This window comes from Aythya marila (genome assembly GCF_965140915.1).
Source record: "Aythya marila genome assembly, chromosome: 3".
In the NCBI taxonomy this organism is placed as follows: Eukaryota; Metazoa; Chordata; class Aves; order Anseriformes; family Anatidae; genus Aythya; species Aythya marila.
The window spans coordinates 44,165,009-44,179,890 of NC_139044.1; the positions used below are offsets into that span (position 1 = coordinate 44,165,009).

At 37.2% G+C, this 14,882-nt stretch overlaps 1 protein-coding gene across 1 annotated transcript in view; it reads left to right on the forward strand.

The window, feature by feature from the left end:
• THBS2 (thrombospondin 2) overlaps positions 1 to 7,444 on the forward strand; it is a 32,936-nt gene extending 25,492 nt beyond the window's left edge. Inside the window, exons 18-22 of the mRNA XM_082755955.1 lie at positions 610 to 837; positions 1,282 to 1,553; positions 2,505 to 2,602; positions 4,459 to 4,598; positions 5,260 to 7,444. Coding sequence (XP_082612081.1) covers positions 610 to 837; positions 1,282 to 1,553; positions 2,505 to 2,602; positions 4,459 to 4,598; positions 5,260 to 5,267 — 746 coding nt within the window. The 3' untranslated portion in view covers positions 5,268 to 7,444. The remainder of the gene's footprint in view (positions 1 to 609; positions 838 to 1,281; positions 1,554 to 2,504; positions 2,603 to 4,458; positions 4,599 to 5,259) is intronic.
• Positions 7,445 to 14,882: the final 7,438 nt, after the last annotated feature.

The window sequence follows — 14,882 nt, forward strand, 5'->3', positions numbered from 1 at the left end:
CATTTCTGCAATCCAAAGCATCCTGCATGGATTGTTGCTGAAGGAATCTTGAGACACAGATAGGGTCTTAAAAAAAACCAACCACCAACAAAACAACCACCAAACATTGAGTATCTTCAATAGTATATAGGGATTTGGTCATTTGCAGTAGAGTAAAGATTTTAACACTGCTTGAATTCATTTACACTGCACGTATTAAAATGTGGCCTTATATCCACATCTGGGACAAATCATACTGAAAATTTAATACAAACATTAGTGAATTACATCGGCATAGGAAACTTCCAAGTCCCCCAGCACTGTTTCTAAAGAAGCATATAGACTAAGGGTCAGATTGATGACTGTCATAAACCACTGACTGGTTAGTTTTATTAGCATTAATTTTGGCCCTGATCTAAGTTGATGGTTTCTTCTAGTCATTACTAACAACATTTCAAATGTTTGTTTCAAATGAACTTTCAGAGAATGAAGCTTTATTTGGAGCATTCTTTGAGGAACAAGAAATAACGTACTCATATGCATCATAAATTTCTTCCACTAGTGCAAGAGCCATTAGGTAGCATGGATAATTTGCTAACAGTTGTATTCACTTATTCCTATTGCTTATAGGTGATGGCAGAGGTGATATTTGCAAAGATGACTTTGACAATGACAATGTCCCGGATATTTATGATGTATGCCCTGAAAACAATGCCATCAGTGAAACTGATTTCAGAAAATTCCAGATGGTCCCTCTGGACCCTAAGGGAACTGCTCAGATTGATCCCAACTGGGTTATTCGCCACCAAGGCAAGGAACTGGTGCAGACTGCCAACTCTGATCCTGGAATAGCCGTAGGTAAATATCAAATGTTAGCCTGCATCTTTACATAAACAACCTGTGATCTAGTGATAGAGGGGAAAAAAAAAAAAGTAGATAAACATGTCTTTTTGGTGCTCCAAGGTTGGGACTGAAACATTGGTTTTATATGCCCAAAAAATAGCTCAATGCTGTTTGCCTTTGTTGACCATTCAGTTTGTCACTGGCTGTAACACACGTGAAATATTCTGTAGAAGAACCTTACATAGGTGTAGTGCCTGCTGTCTTTTACCAGTTGTAAATAACAGGTTTCTCCCTAGAAACCTCCATAGGATAGGTTAGGTAGGCAAGTGTAATTACCTCTGTTCTTATAGGTGAAGAAATTGAAAAAGCAAAGCTTAGGATTAAAGTTGGGACTTTTGGGTGTTGGTGGCTGGATCCAGCACTGTAATTCAGTGGTTTATGTCTTTTGTCCTCTCCCAGGTTATGATGAGTTCAGCTCCGTTGACTTCAGTGGCACATTTTATGTTAACACAGACCGTGATGATGACTATGCCGGCTTTGTGTTTGGCTACCAGTCCAGCAGTCGGTTTTATGTTCTGATGTGGAAGCAGGTCACGCAGACCTACTGGGAGGACAAACCCACCAGGGCTTATGGCTATTCTGGTGTGTCACTCAAGGTAGTGAATTCAACAACTGGTACCGGTGAACACTTGAGAAATGCTCTCTGGCATACAGGAAACACTCCTGGACAGGTGAGAAATTTAAAACTTCAGGGCCATGATGATGCCTGATTAATCTTTTAACAAGAAGTGAGGTGTCTGGAAATGAGTTTTCTTTCACACCTTAATTGTTGCAGAAGACTACAAGCTTTTCTTCAGTTCACATATTATTAGTGTTGCCTTGTGTTTCAAAGAAAACATTACACATATAAAAATCATGAATGGAAAAAATTACATGTATAAAAGGGAAGGTGTGGTGTGGTCCAAAAAAGAGTAAGAGATCTCAGTTCTGCACAAATCCTTTGTGACCTCTGTACTGGCACTTATTCCTTCAGCATTCCAGCTTGTTTGAATTATGCTTGGTTTAGACCTCAGCAACCAGTGACAGCCAAAGAGAAAAGAAATGAAAACAAAGAGAAAAAATCACTTCTGTTCCAAGTAGGGCCCAGCCACAGAAGAATCTTGTGCCTTTTGGAAAATAAGTTATTGAGGCTTTGTGCGTAAATAGGAATTTCACACTTTGGAGTTCTTGCAGGAGTGAGGCCTCAACTGAGTGCAAGAGTTTTCAAATAAGCCAGAGGTAGTAACATCTGTGCAAGCTGCAATCCCTTTCACTCAATGAAGCCACTCATACAGATAGGAAAAGCAGCATCAGATCTTTCAGCGTGGGTGTCTACATGCAAATAGGGGCAGGACTGCATAAGGGAAGTCAGATTCAATGCTGTAATGGCCTTCAGTGACAAATACGTAACTGATCTATAGTTACAGACAGGAATTTTCATTACTCTCCCTAGAAAGGAACAGAGTGAAGAAATAGTATGCTGATCATATGTTAAACACTTGTTTTGGTTTCATCATTTGTTAAACACTGGTTTTGGTTTCCTGCTCTGCAGCAAATGATCTGCGGCTGCATGTACAGTTACTGTAGTGGATGTACACTTCTGAAGCAGTGTTTCTAATACAGCATTTGTATTCCTACCATAGGTGCGTACTTTGTGGCATGATCCCAAGAACATTGGCTGGAAAGATTATACTGCATACAGGTGGCATTTGGTTCATAGGCCTAAAACGGGACTAATAAAGTAAGAAATATTTCCGTGCCTCTATATTAGAATTAGTATAACTTCAGTTACTGTTGATATAACAGCTATTTCATCAGTTTCTTTGTTAGTTTTCATAATGGTCATACTTACATTACAGTTTGTTTCAATATTTAGGGAATCATTTTTTTATATTTAGAATGACTCAGGTGTATTTAATTTAGTAGGGATGGTTCAGTATTTACATCAGTTAAATATTCTTAAATTAAAAAAAAAATCTTTCTCAATAGTTCTTCTGTAAAGGGACCAAAAATTCCTAAGCAAAACTCAAAGCAAGATTAGAACATGAGATTCTTCCATAGCCTCTGGAATTTGAATGAATGAATGAAATTAATTAGAAACATCAAAATTGCCACAGGGAAGTAGGCCAGCCTCCTGTCTGCTTCAGCATCCTGTCTCCAATAGTGGCTTATACAAGATATTGCAGAAGTAGCCATAAGCACATCTGCAATGCAAATAGGGAGGAGCTATGGCATGTTATTTTCCTTAAAGCCCAGCTGTTTATCTGATATTCAAAAGAATAAGCATTAACTGTTTATGTCAATTTTATCTTGTACTAACTACTGTAAGTATGGTAAGCATGTTTTTCATGGGGCAGTCTGACATCTTAAGGTCTTGCTAGTTTGTGTTTAGTAAGTGTTTAGTAAGAGCAGGGGAGTTTGGCTGTTCAAAGGGACAAATTTGGTTAAACTACTTGGTCTGTCTTTTGGGGAATAAAAAAGTTTCCGTGTATGTTTTAAGTCTTTATGCATCAAAGGATTGCATTGCAAGGCACTGGCTGATACAGGTCAAAAAGAAACTTGAGTTTTTCATTCATGTTGCTGTTGCCTGTAACTTTTTCTTTGCAGAAGGTACTTAGTATCAGACAAAACATATTTCATATGGTAACATGTTAGATTAGTCTACTGTGACAAATTCTATGGTCTGGGACATTAGATTCCTTCATTCTTTAGGGTGTTTTAAAAGGAAATAAAGAAACAAAAGCAATTATTTTCATAGTATAGTTACGGAACTATGTTATTTTGTCTCTGCTGTAATCAAAAGACTGTCGACTCACTTCACATTTGGCTATTTTTAGTCTGAGAGCCTAAGAACCTTAGGTTCTTAAAGTTCCTGTCGTAAGGTCTCCCATGAGAAGTGGAGAATCTATGAGCAAGGAACTGCAACTTGTCTGGTAGAAAAGAAAAATGAAGAGGTCTGTTGGCTCCAGGGTGGGTGCATGAGACACTCAAGGGAAAAAAAAAAAAAAAGAACCAACTCTTTCTTTTCTAGTTCATAAATCTAGCTGTTTGTGTCCAAATCCTTCCAGCTTTCATTAGGAGCTTAAGCCGTCTGAAACTGAAATTTAGCATGTTTCCAATTAATGTTTTGTTAGAATCTAAAGGGAAAGTTTTTCCAGTTTCTGATTTTGGCCCTTGCACCTAGAGATAAGTAAATCAGCCATTCACACGGCTATACAGAAGACTTTGCAAAGCTATGTGGCTACGTCTTGTGTTAACCTCTGAGTTCACAGGGACAGAGTCTTATCAATGAATGATAGTACATGACATAGTTCATTCCAGGAGACTTGACTGTTCTAAATAAAGTATTGGGAAATCTTTTGCAGATGGTGTGCATAAAATTACTTATAGAACAGCTCCACTACTTTTGATTAATGCATTATGGCTGCCAGCCATATGGGTGTGAGAGAGAGTTGAGGAGTGATCCTTACAATGAAGCTGTGTTATCTGGTGACTTGTTAAAATGAATTCTGATTCACTTCTTGGAAGCTGTTACTAGCCCTTAGCACTGGACACTCCGTCATCCTCCTTTTCTAATTTATATTATGTTCTTTACAGAGTTTTAGTTTATGAAGGGAAGCAAGTCATGGTGGATTCTGGACCAATCTATGATACAACCTTTGCTGGTGGACGATTGGGTCTTTTTGTCTTCTCTCAAGAGATGGTTTATTTCTCTGATCTCAAATATGAATGCAGAGGTTAGTTACAGAAAATGTCTGGAAAATGCTGATGCCTTTGATGTAACCTATGGAGCAAGCACGAAATATGGAAATGCAGAGTATCCTCTTGTTACTGAAAACAATCTGTAATCTCATAGCATGTTGTGAACCTTGATTTGTTGAAATACCATGAATGCTCTTTGCCCCTATAGTAATCTCATTTGAATAATAAAACCCAGATGTTCAATATTACCCACCTGGAAAAAATGAGATAGAAATCTGAGTGAGATATGCACTTAGAATTCTCTCTGCATATCCACTTTCCTTTGTAGGCTATTTCAGTGTGTCCTGCGGGCAGAGAGCTACTTCAGGATCACCCCTTTTTCCAGGAGACATGAAGGAGAGAGTAGACATTCTTAATGAGCATGACTGTGTATTGTACTACCTCCAAAATGTTTTGAAATATAGAGAATGCTTTCCCAGGTTTTCCTATATGTGATTTTTTTATATTCGTATAAGCATAAGTGCTTATGCATGTGCACATATAGGTAGATGTATTTTTATGTAAATGTTTACACATGTAGGAAAATGCAGAATGGGAAGCACTGCAACCTTGTGTGTGTATCATTCAATTTTGATTGAATTCTAAACCAATAAATCAACCACAACAATTAACGTATTTTTTCCCCATTTCTTTCAGATGCTTGAGCAATGGTTGCTGCATTACCAGCAAAGTACTGTAAATGCTATGCAACCTAGACACCTCAGTACATCCTGGTACTCCCATTTTCTGTTTTTGTGTACCTCCTTCTCTGTCCATGGGCTCCACTGACCAGGTACCTCCCTGCTGCCAGGAGTGGCTCAGCCATCCCTCCACCAAAGTGCCTTCTCACAGCCAGCACTAACGAAACCTAAACACAAGCGTCTGACCCACCACTGAAGCAAAAGCAGATTGATACATTAGAACACTTTTGTAGAGTGAAAACTTAGCAAACCACATTTGTTTGTTTATTTGCCTTTTCTTAAGGAATGACGTTTACATACAAAAATGTAATTACTTAATGTATTTATATATATATATGGAAAAAGGGGGGAGATAATGACTATTAGTCATTATCTTTAAATGAGGAAAAAGTGCTTAAATAACTTTTTAGGTGTATGGTTGATGCTTTCTTGCTCTGATCAGGGCTGGATTTCAGTGACAAAACCTCTGGGTCCAACCATAGCAAAGTAACAGAGGGCCACACCAACAGTGTTTATACTAACAATGGAAAAGCTTTTGGAGAATAAAATGAAGGTCAGTTATGAAGATTTTTTGATCCAAAAAGATGTCCTTTTGCTGATGAGGATGCTCTTAATAACGCCCATTAAAAATAAAGTTGGTAGAAATGTCAAATTTGCAACCTAAAGCATTGACTAGCATCAGAGAGTTAATTCAGGCCAAACAGAATTGAACTAGAAACTCCCATGGGAAAGGGAAGAGTGATTAATTTAAAAGTCCAAAACTATCACCATTATCTGACTTTTATAAAATGATTGCTAGTTTTTCCATTTCCTCATATTAATGTTTTGCATTCCCTCATATTAAAAAATATTCCATGAACATGTGGAGCAAAATGAACCTGAACCACTTTCCCACCTCTGCTGCAAAAAGCACTTTGACATCTTGAATCCTGATCTGGGTTTTTGAAAAGGTGGCAACGCCACTATTACGTAATTTGGTAATGTAAGAGCTTAAGGTTCCACTTATAAATATTTTGTTAATATTTATTATGATTATCACACCAAGCTACCTTCTCTGATTATTTATTTTAAAGCATGTCATATAATGCTTCAGTAATACATTTACAAAGGATGATATTTTAAAGTGATTTTTAAAGCATATCACAATATGTAGATATTGTCAAACCATTGTGTACACTTAAGTAAGGGTTATATTCAAGTATGCTTTAAAGTTAAATAAATAATAATAAGGAATTTATAAATGGAACCTTAATATATATCCAGTTACCCTATCTTTAATATTTTGTATTTTACCTATGTCTGCTGTATATAGAACTTCTTAAAATAATGCTGAAGGGATACCAGTGTTTATTCTAAACAGATACAACAGTTATTCAGATATACAATAGTATAAACTTGTTTAACATTTCGTTTTTGTTTTCTTTAAGTTGTATGAGCTTTGTTCACGAAAAGAACACTTGCTGGTGTAATTTTACTCATAGATGGGTTTACTAATGGAATAATACAGTATTTCTGCCTTCTTACAGGGCACAGTGAGATAAATGTTGAATCAACTTTTTCTCCCTTGAAATAGATTTCATTGCTATATTCATTAGAAAGAAATCCACATTTGCTGGCTTTATTGCACATTTTATATTGGTCATATTATCAATTCTTTTTTTATTGTTTATTTGTTTTTTTTGTTTGTTTGTTTGTTTTGTTTTTTGTTTTTTTTTTTCCAAATCCTCTTCATGAGGTTTTTAAGTGTGTTTCAGTTTCTTTCTTTTGGTGTTTCAAATTGTATCCCCAAGTCCCAAGCAGAAGGGAGGGTTACTTCATTAAATGTAATGATTGTAATGGCTGTGTAGGGTTTTTTGTTTTGTTGAAGAGAGACATCAGTGTAGGGATGAAGATGTTAATATTTGAACTGTATCATAATTTTCCTATTCTATGTAAATTATTTATGATGTTTTTTTTTTTTATTTTTCTCATTTTTTTTTCCTTGCAAATGTGTGTGTGAGAGAGTGAGATGAATGAAATTTCACATTGTTTTGCCAAAAATTGTAAATAATTATTTATTTGTTTACATGGACGGAACTTTATCATTTAACGTCCTCATTCATTTAGTCAGATCCTCATTTATATATATATATATTAAGAAATTATTGATAGGAAATAAACTGTAAAAAGGTTTTATAAAAAAAAAAAATCTCTTTACCTTTTTTATAGTTAAAATGTTTCTTGAAGGTAATATTCCATTCCCGAAAGCCCTCAATTAAAAAACTTCTTGCCTTGCATTTCAAACAAACCAACAAATTTGTTGCCGGGCTACAAATCACAGCCTTTCTTCTAAGGTTGTAAATGACAGGTTTTCTAGCCTTATTGAGACTTATACAAGCCATCATTCCACATAAAGCCTTACTACTGGGCAAACTATCCCAAGTTTTATTTATGGTATTCTGACTGAGAAATGTTGGTCCTGCTTCTCTCTTTTTTCCTGGACATGTATAAACATACTCTGTATTGGATCTTGGCCAATGTTTTTCAACACATACATGATCGTGTTCTGCAACCACTTCTGCTGTGAGTCCCGATTCAGTTGTTGGTATATGTTTGTGTGTGCAAGGATTGCCTTCCTGCTGGAGAGTTTCAGGAATGAGTGATTAGTGTTGATTCAAATGGATTAAGATACAAGAAAAAAGTATTAGCATGATAGATCTTTGCCACCAATATGAACTGTTCCCAGGCAGGGGAATTTGAATTGGATTACTGAAGTCAGAATTTCCAGCATGCCAAAATGCTGATTTTGAGGTATGAACTCAAGTCATACTCACTTGTAAATATCCCAACTATTCACTTTCCTTGGCTTGACCAGCACCCCAGTTACTTGCTTTCTTTGGCTTTGGTGGTTCCAGTGTGACAGAGCCAGAGTACTCAGACTACTGTACCAGAAAGCTGTATACTCCTCAGCGTCAACTCTTGATGAATCCTTTAAACCAATACAAATATCCAGGCTTATTGAGAGATGGGTCTTATTTATTCTGTAGGGATGGAAATGATTGACATTGTTCAGGTAATAGAGTGATCAAGATCTTGTTATCCATGTTTCCAAGAGTAACTTTTAAATGTCTGGTGTGGATCTGTGAGAAAAGGCTGTCATCAGGACAGTTTTGAGCACTTCATAATTATTTGAAAAGAATAAAGGGGAAAAAAAAAAAAAAAAAAAGAAGCCCTTTGTGGCAACCAAACAAAACCCTGCAAAACGGATGCAGGGAAATAAAACCCTGTTAGAAACAAGTGAAACCATAACAAACAGTGCTGCCATAGTAGAATCATAGAATCATAGAATATCCTGAGTTGGAAGGGACCCTTAAGGATCATCAAGTCCAACTCTTGACACCGCACAGGTCTACCCAAAAGTTCAGACCATGTGCCTAAGTTCACAGTCCAATCTCTTCTTAAATTCAGACAGGCTCGGTGCAGTGACCACTTCCCTGGGGAGCCTGTTCCAGTGTGCAACCACCCTCTCTGTGAAGAACCCCCTCCTGACGTCCAGCCTAAATTTCCCCTGCCTCAGCTTAACCCCGTTCCCGCGGGTCCTGTCACTAGTAAAGGGTCTTTAAAAAAAACAGAGAAGGAAGGACGAAAAACCAGATAGTACTGTGAATGGGCGAGTTCACATAAAACAGTATGTCCTCTGACCTCTCTCCATGGATCTAACTAAAAGGTTTTGAGAATGTTCAAAAACATTTGGCTAATTTGTGAAACATACATATTTAAAAATGTTGGCAACCTCTGCTCTTCTTGTTCCCAGAGTGACTCGTATGAAAGAAGGCCTGGAATCACAGGAGGGAGGCTGGGTTTCTTGCAATGAGAGACACTGAGAGACCTGGACTCCAGTTCTGTTACTGACTTCTGTGTGATACTAGGCAGATTTTTTTATTCATTTCCCTGAGCATCAGGCTTCCATCTACTAAAAGTCAATGATCAAATTTCCTCCCCTTTAAGATCCTTTTGATAAGTTTTATGTATCTCATTGTTTCTGGGTCAGCCAAAAGAACAGGAAATACTGAAATCCTGAAACTCCCCTCAGATACACTTCTGACGAGACTTCTCGTCCACTTTTAAAACATGAGTTTTTCAGATAAGCTTTGGATAAGCCTCTGAATTCTGAAAAGTAAAGCTAAACTATTAATACTCCATTGTAATAATAATAATAATAATAACACAACGGTTTCTTCCAGAAAGGAAGAGAAAAATCCACCTAATGATTATACCTGTGATTTCTCATGTCAGGCAGCCTAAATATTAGCATCATGAATGCTAACATCTGTGTCTACTGCTTGCTCGCTGTGCAGTGGAGGCAGAAGCCGAACAGACTGTTGCAGACAGTGGGCCAAATCCTCATCTTGGGATACGGGAGTTTTCCTACAGAAACTAGACTTGAGTAGTATCTGGATGAGATTCAGGGTTCGGCTTGTGCTGCAGACTTCCATAGAGAGAGGTCTAATGGTTGCATGGGAACATCTGCTCTCTAAAGCGATTTGAAAAATAAATAACTATGTAATAACTTGGCACAGCCTTGTTCCCAATGTGGAGAAGACCACCCTTGTAGATCAGGAAGGGGGACTTTGAAGCAAAAGAAACCTGGGACTGATTAAACCAAAGGTCTGTCTAACCCCTTGTCATGCTTTTTGAAAGGAGTCAGTAACAAATGTGCCAGAGGAAGGTGTAAAATCCTTATCATTAAAAATTAGACATCAACATGCCTAGAGTGAAAACATTGTTCCTACCCGCAGGCAGTTAATAAGTGGTTTCTGCCCTCATGCCTGTATGGTTTATTTTATAATATTATAACTGTAAATGTTCTTGTTATTCATATTTTTTTCTTTTTTTTTAATCCCACTTCTTAACCTTAGTAAAATCTATTGTGAGTTCCCAAGGCTGATTACACAAGATATACACGTAAGTTTCCTTTTACCACTTTCAGGTCTGTTACTGTTTAATTTCATTGCCAGTCTATTCTCACAGACTTTGGGAAAGAGTGAAAAGCATACTTTTCATTAAAAATCTGGATGTCAGGAAAAAAGCAACACAATATTCTGCTTTGCTCTGTCTGTGTGCATGTGTTTGTAATGGGATTATGCAGTTCATCAAAGGTAAAATTTCTTCTGCTTGCTGAAAATGTGAGCTGCCATGTTGTAATTCTGTTCAGGTGACCTCCTTCATGTCTCTCTTGTCTAGCTCTTGTGTAGACAAGTTATATGTATATATATATATTTATATATATATTTATATATATATAAATATTTGCAAAGGGTAAGTGTCATTCTGTGCTTGCCTTGTTTTAGTGCTTTTCCTAGCCATCTGCTGCTGGCCACCACTGGAATCAGGCAAATGAGTGAATTGGATCTTTGATCTGACATTTTAAAACCTTTTAACCTGTCAATGATCGTTGGTAATTATTCAGTCATCTTGATATTTGTAGAGCTAGACATGAACATGTACTTCCTTTAGAAGGAAGTGAATTCCTTTTCAGAAGACAGCTGAGCATTTCTGGACTCCTTTCAGCACTGCTGAATACACCAACCTCTAGCTGCTGGAGGCATGCATTGCAAATCACTCTTTAAATCTTAGCAACATCTGTAATAAGATAACTTGGAAATTGTTTTTAGTCATTGAGATTACGTAGTCATTCAGTAACTTTTATAAGATATAGTGCTGACACTGTCTTTGTGATCTTATTTCTTGTCTTTAAATCATGTTGATGAAAAGAAGAGAGGGTGGGAAGCTACAAGCACTGTCAGCTGCTGCACTGGAAAATTTTCAGTAAATGCCTTTTTATATATATGAAGAAAATGAAAGCCAGAATTTTCAGTTTCATGCAAGGCGTGATTTTCTCAGATAATGTCTTCTAATCATTCAGTCTAGTTCTCTTCCTAGAGTCTCTGCTGCTGCCCACTTGAAAATAGAAACGACGTTTAGGGAAGGATCTGCCTATGATAAATGAACAATGATTCAAGTTATGGCAAAACCAATCACAATATTCAGGAAAACAATATTCAAGAACAGTGGCTATCAGTTATTAAGACATTTCTTGCTGGTGAGATGTAAGTACAGTAGAGCTGAAGCATGGAGACCAAGCAAATTAACGTTTCCTGAGTACTGAAGATTCAGCTGCAGTATCTGCTCCGCGATTTTGCAGTCAGAAGTAATGGACCACCCAGCTGGTGGTGGATCTAATCCAGTGGGTTTAACTATACTCAGTAGCTCAGCTTTGATGCTGAGGAAGTGGGGAAATGTCTAGAGCTGAACACAGTGATACATGGCAGATCTCTTGCTTTCTCAAGAGTGATTCAATTACAAAGGCATTGGTGATCTCTGTTCTAGACCACAGCACCTCTCCATTTAAAGACTGAAGTGCCTATGCCTTTACAAAGGAGACCAGGGGCAGGGAGAAAAACAGAACATTGTTACTTGTTCAAGTTTTTAAGATTTGCACAATTTTCAGAAAAATTGAACATCCAGAGGCAGTGAATCGGCAGAAGCCACATCAAAACAGAAGGGAAATTCTTAGCTTTAAGTGCAGAAAAAAGACAGGAACTGTGTCTTCCATCACTGCAAAATCAAGAAACTATTGTTCTCATGCCTAGTATCAGCCTTCTCTGTGATTAGAGAAGATATTATCCTCTCCTTCTGAGACATGAGGCAGAGGGAAGCTGTGGCTGAACAAAAATGGAGCAGAAGGCTCCTGAGCACTCACTCTGTCTTTACCACAAAACCGTCCTTTTCAAAATAAACAGGCACAAGTCACTAATGCAATAACATGAGAAATTCAGCTCCTGTTGTTTCATGTTCAGGCCTTCCTGTAACAATTAGTTCATCTCTCTTTAAGTGAATTGATGACAGACAATCACAAAATTCATCTTATTTAAATGCTTCTTGGTTCTCTTATTATCATCTGAAAAATCTGATTATTCATTCAACCATGGGATACTACACAGGAGAGGCAGATGAAACCTAGGTCTTCTAAACCTTTATATTTGGCCACTGGAAGGTCCAGACTTTCAAACATATCTCCAGTTTTCAGCGCAGGAAAACTAATGGTTATTTTAACAAATGACCCACATCTTTAATAAATAATTGGGGATTATTAATTGAAAAAAATATGTAGGAATATTTTCAAAAGAGAGGAAGTATTTACTATATTATACTTGAAGATGGGTGGATAATTTCCACTTTTCTCCAGTGATTCCTTGTAAAATGTTTTCAGCTTTTTTTTTTTTGATAACTTTTTGTGAATAAAACTGAGAAGCTGATTTTTGTTATTAACAGTTGCAATCGTGCTTAACCTTGCAGAAAATCCTGATGCCTTGTTGCATTTTTTCTGAAAACCTGTGTCTTGGGAAAGAAAGTTCTACCAGAACTATTTTTCTCCTCTGCAGAGAGGAAAAATTGTTCTCCACCAGCAGGCATTGATTGACAGCCTTCTGATGAGAGAAAATTACATCTAAGTTGCATAAAGCAGGAGCTGGCACCTGTGGTATGATTCTGCTTGACCCTCTCAACAGCCAAAGAAATGGTCAAGGTAAGAAATTCCACAAGCAGCTATCCTCAAGCTTAGTCCCCTACAGAGGAGAAAGGGAAAATGTGTTCAGCCCACAGAGTTACTTAAAACACTGAGGTTTGCAGATCAGCTCTATGGCTGCTATTCTGCCTGTACTTTGAATGCTTTCCCCTCTTCACATATATATGTCTACAGCATAGTTCCAGACTTAGCACCTAAATGTTGTGCTTAAGATTGTGGTTTTTTTTGTTTTGTTTTGTTTTGCGTTGTTTTCCTTTCCTTAATGAAACATGTAGACAAAAAATAATCAGTTTTATGTACCTGTTTATGGAATATTAGTGTCAGTGTTTTTGTTTGTTTGTTTGCTTGCTTTGTTTTCCTCTATGGACTAGAGATTAATAATGCCCCAGAAAATGAAATAATGTTTTCAAAGGATTCTTTAAAAATGTTCCATGCAAGCACCATGGTGTAGTAATACTGCAAAGGACTGGTGTTTCTGTCTCTTCATTCTTGTCCAGAACATATTCACAGTGTGGTGGCTGCTGTTTCTCAAAATGGACTCACTGTTTAGCTCCATGTTTTATATACATACCTTCTTCTCTGTACCATTTCTCCTAATACAGAATGAAATATTGTGATTTAACAATGTTACTGGTAAATCACAGGCTATTTCATATCACCTACTACTTCATATCCCTGATTAGGTCCTGTCCAATTCCCAAAACAGAGTTAAGACACTAGTTTTTGCAGTACTATATTTTCAAAAACAAAGGATTGCTTGGAAAACTATATGTATTAATTGCTACAGCTTCAAATGAAATTCATGCTCCCTGTACACGTATGGACTTCTTATAAATAGGATGTTTCCTTTTCTGTCCAGTTTTGATTCAAGATTCAGTATGAATTTTAAATTGACACTCACAAATGTCAATGGAAAAGATTTTACACTTTTTGTACCCTTTCCTGTAATGTTCTAGGCAGGTTTTAACACTAAAAGGTAATGTGAAAATGAAACCTGTGATGTCTAAATAACTCAAGATACAGAACTGATATTTTTCAAGAAGAAAGATTATTTTTTATAAGAAACTGTAAACACTTCAGTGTGAAGTGATTATTAAGTAAAATAAGAAATGGCAAGTTATCTGAGACATCTTTTCCTCTTCTATTGCTCAATCATTACTCTGCATAGATGTGATAAGCCGATGTTGTCAGCTTGCCTTATTAAGGACTACCATTTTTTCATACACACATTCCTAATTTTGGTAGACAAGCTTTTAGCAAAAAGCCTGACACTTGTTATGCTGCAAGTGTTTTGCGTTAGGAAAAAAAAAAAAAAAAAAAAAAAAGCTGTGGAAAGATTTGTTTGTTCGAAAGGAAACGATCACAGAACATTTTAATTTCCTGCTATATCCATACTTTTGTTCCTCATCAGCTGGGGCTTTGACATGTGTTTATGCTCTGCACTGTGGTGTCCTTATCATGTGAAAAGTTGTTCTACCTCTTCCAGGAATAACCTATAGGAAGGATAGAAAATCTTCGCATTTTTACCCCCCATAGCACTCAGCCATGCACAACAATGCCAAGGTGGTGTGAAGCAGAGTCTCCCAGCATCACAGAAGAGCAGCTGCTGAGAAGGAAATGGAAGAATGGAGACAAAAAGGCCAATAGGAGGAATCTGTACAGCTATTTGCTTGGACACAATACCAAAAAGGCAGCTCTTGAAGAGTGACTTTTTCTTCAAACTCAGTATTAATTTTCTGAAATGTATTAAGCCAAAGGGATTTTTTTAAACTTGTCTAATAAGTAACTATGAATGCCAGATGCATTTGTCACCTCATCTATCTAAGGTTTGTTTGTTTTCTTTCTCTTCCATCAGCCTCATTGGGCAGCTCTGTAGCAGTCAGCAGTGCTCAGCCACTGTGAATGGGCTGGAGGCCATGCTTCTCACCCCGGCCAGGTGCACTGTGCCCTGCCTCCTTGCCAGCTGCAGGCAAGAAGCCTTGCAAGTGCTGGAGATGCTGCCATAGGAGGAA